Source organism: Styela clava, chromosome 8 (genome assembly GCF_964204865.1).
Source record: "Styela clava chromosome 8, kaStyClav1.hap1.2, whole genome shotgun sequence".
Taxonomy (NCBI): Eukaryota; Metazoa; Chordata; class Ascidiacea; order Stolidobranchia; family Styelidae; genus Styela; species Styela clava.
This window is the reverse complement of record NC_135257.1, coordinates 3050117-3058742: the sequence shown is the minus strand read 5'-3', so window position 1 is coordinate 3058742 and position 8626 is coordinate 3050117. Positions and strand designations below refer to the sequence as shown.

The 8626-nt window shown below is 32.7% G+C and overlaps 1 protein-coding gene across 1 annotated transcript; it reads right to left on the bottom strand.

Annotated features, from left to right (window-relative positions):
• Positions 1-1654: 1654 nt before the first annotated feature.
• LOC120346155 (uncharacterized) lies at positions 1655-6893 on the bottom strand. Its single transcript, XM_039415823.2, has 3 exons — positions 6763-6893; positions 4305-4436; positions 1655-4094 (listed from the first exon to the last, which is right to left on the bottom strand). Exons 2-3 carry the CDS (start codon positions 4400-4402, stop codon positions 3665-3667), a joined length of 528 nt encoding a protein of 175 aa, XP_039271757.1. The 5' UTR covers positions 4403-4436; positions 6763-6893; the 3' UTR covers positions 1655-3664.
• Positions 6894-8626: the final 1733 nt, after the last annotated feature.

Sequence of the window (8626 nt, the reverse complement as noted above, 5' to 3'; positions counted from 1 at the left end):
GGTATTCTAAAACCGGTATGTTTAATGGTTTCATACCAAGAGAGAAAGTTCATTGATAAGCAAACATAAAATAAAGTATTTTCGAAGCAATTTGTCATAAAAACGTATTTGTCACAGAACATAATATGCTAAATACCCTAAAAACTCATTGTTATTTGTGAAAGATGTATAGCTTTTGATCCAAATCTTGTCCCCACATTCACATTGATTTAGTTTTGAAACCATGCAGCAGATGGCGCAATGAAGTAAATATTCTTTTGCTCAGGTACGGAGGCTATTATGATAGAAATGCTCAAAAAGGCCTGATGCCTCATTTACTCGTTCCAGTAAAACTTTGCTTCTAAAGAACTGGCTCAATAATGGCTCTCAGTAACAACATAAAGCCGAGTTTTTCATATGCATTTTTAGCGCCATAATATATATATATACATCATAATCTGGCAATTGTGGAGGGGGAAGACATTCGAAACTGGTTCTTCATCTGACTATTTCATTCCAATCTAGGACGAATCGTTGTTGCCTGAAAAGAAATAAATTTATTTTTACAGTTTTAGTTTATATTTATAGCACTTTTTGTTCCATGAAATAAAAAATTATGGCGAAATGCCTGAAAAGTTCCTTCATTTGGAACACATGTTTGGAATTATTATTTGCTCGCGCTTATGTAATTTAAATATATAAAACAAATTAAAAAATTTATCTTGCTACGTTTATGAAAGTATTGAACATTCGAGCCTTACTAATTCATGCACATGCGTATACCACCACTTTCTGTCTACACTAACAAAACTTGAGCGTACCACTTTTCCGGCGCAGATCCTGCGAAAAGCTTGGAACTCTATAACAAGTTTGAAAATTGTAATATTCCAATTGATTTTTAATTTTTATTAAACTTTTTTCAAGCACTCGGATGTTTTCCGAAGAAGCTCAACTGTGGCATTAAGCTTTCTTGCCTGACCTGAGTTCGTGAACTTTTCTAGGAATATCATTAATAAAACTTACTTTACTATCTTAGTTGCAGCATATTATATATAGTTGCTATTCTCGCCGACGTGGGGAATAAGTCCATAACTTGTGTTTGATGTTACTTACTCTAGTGCTTACTCCGGAGTATCATGTGGCTCTTTGTTCTCGGAGCTCTGGCTCCCGTGAATCAAAGTGGGTATGGCAGTTTTTTGTTAGGAGCAGTGGGAATTCACGGAAAGGGGAGACATAAAGCCAAATACTCATTACTAATTACACATCACGCATCACGGCTGGCTCCCAAAGTCGCGATCAGTAAAATTGGTCGCATCTAAAGTGATTCAAGTCTGTCAAAACAAACTTTCCTTTTCATTTCGTCATTGACTGAATTTTTGCATCATTGGGATTTCATTTGTCTCCTTCTCAAAATCTCAATAAGAACTAGAATATTGCACCATAAGTGTTTTTCCGGGAGTTTAACAACCACTGACTGACATTACAGAAGATGCTGCGGCTCCGAGTAGGTTTGAGTTTGATTGGAAGATGCCAAATGGCTCTTTCAATGCTAAAGGTTGGCGACCCGTGCTCTAAGTCTAGTGCATGCAAAGTTGTGTAAAATTATTAATTAACAAATTTATCAAATTATCTCTAAATATCATGCTATACTAATAAATCATGACTCCATGATGTACTAAAAAACTACAAGTTTAATCAAAATTACCCTACAAACGTATATTTACATGGCATAATTATAAAAATACCAGGTTGAAAAACCTGTTGTCATCACAATATTTTTTTCATCAGAAATCTGCTTGATCATCATGTTTGATCAAGGTCATAATATAGAATTCCTTGCATCATGCATGGCATGCTGCTGAATTTATAATGAAGGAGACAAGGTAAAATAAACGAAAAAATACCAACAAAATTTGCAACATTCTTGGTACGACTTCTTTTTCACAAGTACTTGCAAAAAAGTAAATTTCACAACGCTGAAAATAAATTGAGTAAATTGACTTAGACACATAATCAATTTATGATAAACCATTTAGATAAATATTATCATAAATATTTTAACCATTGGTGCACGAACACCAATATCAAAAAATTATATTGAATCTCATTTTTCATAATTATACATTATGATTATATATGAAGTAATATATATATCGGAATTAAAAAAATTGTATGAAACGGACATTGAAAACTCAAGTCAATAAACTTTAAATTCTCAAAATCCTTGCAAACCACTGAAGATGGGCCTGCGAATCATTGGGAATTGGCTATATAGAGTCTTAAACATTTTTGAGCCACATGCTTTCAAAAAAGAACAACATTTTGTTTAATATTTCACACAATATGGCTTTAATATCTGGTGTTTTTTTCTGGAATATATTCATAAACAAATGTAAAAATGCAAAAGTGAGCTAAAGTTATCACATTCATGTTTTAATCACAGGCTTCAACATGTGTAGGTAAGCTTACAGAGTAAGCAGTGTTGAACAAATATATGAAAAAGAATAAATAAAAACTAAGGCCTAAATCTATGAATATATAACTAAATTCAAATTGAAGGTTGATGAGCAGTGTAACCCAGTATAAACAAGATTGGGCCAAAACTAATCTAAGAAAGTATTAAATATATTCAGTCATACATGATGAATGTGTTCTATATTTGTCAAAATTCTATGTTGAGAAGATGTGATTCATTTTGGCCCAAACTCGTGACTACCGGATTAGAAAATGTCAATCCAAAACTTATCAAATTTTCTCAAACAAAAAATAAGTTGTAATACTATAATATTCACTATGTGTGAAGGAATATTTACAAGCTAGTTATCTTTAAAAAATATTTACAAATTTTGTGTTTGGAAATAAACACAGGTCAGGTGCACGTTAAATATGCATACAAGTATATAAAAAGTGCTTGAAACAAAAACATATATGGAGACAATAAAACACATCAACAAAAATTCATCGAGCAGTATTTATCCTTGTTTACTGGGGTAGATTAGCTCTAAATTATATTAAAATGAATGGATAAGTTTCAGAAACTTGAACATTGATGTTATACAACCGCGATTCATGATAATTTCATGAACTGCTTTTCTCTAAATTTTTTACATAATTGGTTATATCCACCAAATGATGGATTTCACAATGATAAATCGCATTATCTAGTTGTCATAATTGGAATCTTTGTGGATTGTCTCAGATTGTATTTTAAATTTACCAGAGGTTAGTAAGATTCCTAATTCGGATAGTTACACACCCGTGGTAACGGGTATTGGACCTGGACGACAAAGATCACAGCAGAGAAACATTGCATATAAATAAAAAGACAATTGAGTGGCAAAAACTTGAAGTGCAATGAGGAAAAAATAGTAAAGGCTTCAACTACAACTAAGCTACGTTGTGGTGGAACTAGTCGCACCGAGTGGTTGAATGTTCTCGAATATGTACATTCGAGATGTTAAGTCATAACCACCATCAAAATATATTCAGTCAGGCTATTGTCTTATTTGAAATGACATCAAATGAGACAATTTTAATTGATTCATCCTGACAGTAAATATTTCGATGGTCAATTTTGACATTGGTTACAAAAATAGTTCGCATGCTCGTTTTTATTTTACATGCTGTGTGATAGAATATGCATTACGCGATCGTAATATTCATGCATTTTGTCTGTTAGTTTTCTTCATAGGTTGCTATTAGAGCATTTTTTAATGAACTTACGGACTCGTGCAGCTGCTTTCTTTAAACTTCCATCTTTTTCAACAATGTTGTCGATTGAATTGATGATTTCGTCAGCATATTCGCTTCTCAAAAGGACTTCGATCGATTTCTTTACGGATCGGGGGACGCCATTTTGCTTTGATTTTCTGCCGCGTCCTCGGCCGCCTCGTCGTCGCGGGACTTTCTTTTCGGTTTCCTGTCGGGTGCTCATCACTGTCGGTGTGACTGTGGTAGATTCCTTCTGCATGCTGGCGATTACTTCTGAAGGCACTCTGCTGCCGCTGGTGTCGACAGCCCTGAGGAGTTTGCTGAGGATGAATTGGCGATGGATGTTTTCTCTGTGTCGTCCTTTGGCATCTGTGATACTGTGGTCGGCGGATGTTGATCTTTTGCTAAAATATTCAACGTTTTAGGTGAAACACATCTAATTTCACTATATTTCTTGGAATCGAAGGAAAACGAACTACTCTACTTGTTCACGCTGTTTTATTCAACATCGACATGGGCTATAAATGAGACACATAAATGTTCCCAGATAATAAATGTACATGCATATTTGAACCAGAAACATCACTTATAGAGATATTTAGTATATAATCTACCTTATTTGATGTTCATCGGATTTGCGGATGGCCATTCCACTCACAGATAAAATGCAGCAAACTTCAATAAAAAGTACGATGACAGTGTTGTAGTTCATTTTGATGTTTGTTTTTTGCTTGATCAATAAATTTCTATAAATATATAAAAATTAAAATTATTAATCAAAATTGCAATAACGGAAATATAAATAATATATCATTTAATTCGCCATATCTTAGTAATTCTAATAGGTTTAATCTGGCAAAGCCCAAAGTTGATTTTAGTTTTGAATGAAAAACGAAAAGTTTTACATGGCATATTAAATTGTCACGTGGTTATCTCAGTGATGTTTTTGTATAAAAAATCCGATATTCAAAGCTGAATTTAAAATAGTGAACTAACAAGAATATTATATAAATTAAGTAATTTTCTTGGGATGAAAACGACATCTATTTTTTAAACTGCCGCTTTGTAGATATTGTTGGTAAATCACTAGCCAGATAATAAGTAATTTTCAGTTGAGCATTAATACTGAAGCTTCGTCAAAATAAAAATAAAATAATATCAAAGCGTTTTTGTTTGATTGTTTGCACACAGCAATACCCAACACAAAGGAATGCATTCTTTTCTTAATGTGTTTCTACTTTATTAGTCAGGAATAGGCCGCTGTATAGGTTTAAAAATATTCCCCATGTGAAAGTGAAAGGTAACATAGCGTTATGCTAATTATTGATGATAAAATCTCGACAGCCTTCTCAAAAAGACATCATGTGTTTTCGTTTATTCGGTAATTAATTCTCGACAACTAGTATTTTCAATTTATCCGCTATTCGAATTTTTATCTGAAAGTTATCTTTATTTAGCCGCTCCTTTGTTGCTGTGTAAATGTATTGAATCATAAACTTTCTATTTGAATTAATCTCTGTCAGACATAGATTTATTTAGATTTATTTTTAACCGACTGTCTCGTATAAGAAAACATTTATAATTTGTCTTCAGAGGTGCTGCGCTGTAATATCAGGATTCTAGATGTAAAGTCATTCAAATACCCAATTTTATGTCAATTCATTTTATTTTAAAAAAACACCGCCAGAAGAAATGGTGCCACTTGACATTTATTGCCATGTTTTGTTTAGATATGATTGAAAAATTGGTTAAAGTAATTTCAAAATTGTCATTTTTGGAATAAGAAAATGCTGCTTGTAAAATCGAGATAATTACTATATATGGTGCTATATTTCAGTCAAATATTGATATACCGGTATATTAATTTCAGAATTCAATTTACAAATAATTTAATTATATTTGAGTTTTGCTAAAAAATAGAGTCATTTGCGATATTCAAATTGGCAATATGTTTCAAAAATGCGAAAGAATTCTGTAAGATTCCGGATAAGACATTATTCTAGTTTGAGAATAGTATTATGGTCAAAAAACGATAAAATAGAAAGTTAGGTCTTTCGCTTCATCCAACATGCTAAATTATTGATATTGAATGCAAATCTGACGCGATATAACTCTTTGTAAAAAGTTAGATCTATTCACACATGCTGTAAAAAACGGCGTTGTTTTGCGTTATGCGATACTGTACATAAACTTTTTTAAATACAACCCAACACTCCTACTACTATGAAACCTCGATAGACAAATTGTGAATATCATTACAAATTATGGAAAATTCTATTTTATATAAAATCTGGCGTTCTTCGTTTGTGGCTGTAATAAATATTCAGCATATTAAGAAGTCTTTTTCTGTATTTGATATCTCCTGTGCAAATTCTTGGCATAAAATGCTGCTAAAAAGTGGTTATTATTTACAAAATTTACCACAGCTTTTGGTTTCAAGTGTTTTCCGCAAGAGTTTATATTTTTGATGCGTTATGATTGTCAGAGATTAATACTACATTGTGTTAAAGCAAACAATACAATAATATGTCATCGTTATGAATAGCGTTTCCGAATAGTTGGTTGATGACTTTCTCACACACAACACTTTTCAACATTATGACATAATCCGATACGGTCAAAGAAGTTTTTACGTGTAAGGGTATTTTTTAAATAGACAGAAATGTAAGCTCCCGCATAATTATATTTCCAGTGTCGAAAATTATGCCAAAATCCTCGAGCAATGGCAAAGATTAACCGAGCTAAAATTTGAATACTGTAGAATCTTTTTCAACTGATACGAAAATTAAAGCAATATTGCGAAATGTTTTTGAGGACAAACTGCAATTGCATCCATTTAGTTTCCTCTTTCAGAGTCATTCCTCATTAAGTTGACTCCAAGAAAATAAAATTGTTGTTTACCAGATTAGCCGATGTATCTCAACTGACCTTTATCAATATAAACAATATCTACATTAAATATATATGACAAGAGATAGCCTGAAATTAAGTCTTTGAAGGGAATAATGAACTTTGCAGAGCTGATATATTACAAGTATAGTGATGTTCATTAACTTTACTTACTATACTTACCTCAAGATAGTCAATAGTTTCTTCACTTCGAAAATTCGTTGATAGGTTGTTATCGTTATGTTTTATTCCAAGGTTTCCTAAAGGAATTCCTTGTCGTCTATTGCTGTTCAAAATCAACGAACATATTTAAAAACATTTTATAAGTCTAGTTTACATGGAAATTTGAAAGTGATTGGAAGTAGACGTACACTAAGTATTTAATCAAGTGCGCCATTGGATCTTGGTGTTTATATCATGAATATTCAAAATCTTTCTCTCTTTAGAAATTTGTAATCCATATCCAAAATTCTTGGTTCTATTCTTACTCTAATTCTCTGTTAGGAATTCTTATTTTAAATGAATATTTTGTCTAAAAAAACTCCTGTATTTCTGTCTCCGCATGAGCAAAGTCACAAAAACTACCTCGAAAATGAATAAAACACTCAAAACTCGAGTTGAAACAAATAAAAATTTTGTCGAGAACATTAACCATTGGTAGAGCCGACAAAATCAGTTAAAGCGCTAACGCAAAGTTTAAGCTTAGTCAGTCAAACTATTCACCATTACAGTATTCAACTGTCTCTTTTAGATATTATGCGGGAAACACACACCAAACGCGAAACACCAATGATAAATTGTCAAGTTGGAAAAGATTGAAAATCTTAGAAGAATGGCCCCAGTTCCGCTCATTGTTGAGACGACTACTACTCATTATCTAAAACTGAAATCACTAATTCTTTGGCTTGTTTGTGAATGGGGTATAGTTGATGTTTTTTGTTTACATTGATCTTTCAACTTTTTCTCGAGGTTTAGAAATCACAACTCTACTCAAGTGAGTTTCTGACTCTTGCGTAATTACTTGTGCCCCGTTTTTTTTAACAAAATTTACTAATAATTTTCAACTATTTGCTGAAAATTCTTGCTGAAACCGTAACACACATGTATACTACATCCTATTTTATTCCTTCTAGTCTCCTACTGGAAGGCGACGGTAGACAGGGAGACGTCCGTTGACAACAATGGTAATTGGATATTTCATATGAACTAAACTAGGGAACCATTTAGTGAAAAACTCCAGGATGAGTATTATTAGACGTAGATTCTGGAACGTGTAAAAAAACTAAAACACTCGTTCTCACGGTCGGTACAAGGCGATGTTATTGTCCTAACTATCCCGGCTTTTGTAAACAAAATTATATACAAGAATATTAAAAAATCGAACGAAAACATAACGGGTTATAACGCAAAAACCATGCAAAACATGTACATCTTACCATGGAGCACTTCAATTGAATAGATTAACAAGAATTGGAATCGTGTTTTTGACAAATCTGCGAAGACTACGGATTGATTTGCGATTGTCTCTTAACAAATGAAACAATTAAGATAATAGAATTAATGTAGAGCCCCGTAAAAATGGTATGCGTCTATTGTTTTCGAAGTCTCGCTTCGACGAAGCAAAAAGGAAAGAAGATATTCCGTTTCTGTTCATCGTGAATCAGTCATACGTCCAGCCGCGTGGGGCGCTTACCCATCGGTGAAACTTTATTCTGTAAAAATTTACGTATGATCCACATGCATTTTGGAGTTATTGTAAATGATCTTTCTGAATAAAACAAATTTGGGCGGAGTTTCAAAAGATTCACTTCTATGCCTATACATTTGCTGATATTCAATAAAAATATTTGATCGGGATCGGAACGTATTACTAGTTGTCTGCACGTGATATTGTATATACTTGGGAAAGCGTAAAATAGACCGTTTTGTAGTGAAAAACAACAAGAATTTCAAAACGTTTTCTCGATTGTGCGCTTTATTTGCTTTGCATGATTGGCAAATTTCTCGTAACAGTTACTCAAAAGTAGTTGAATTTATAATTGATATA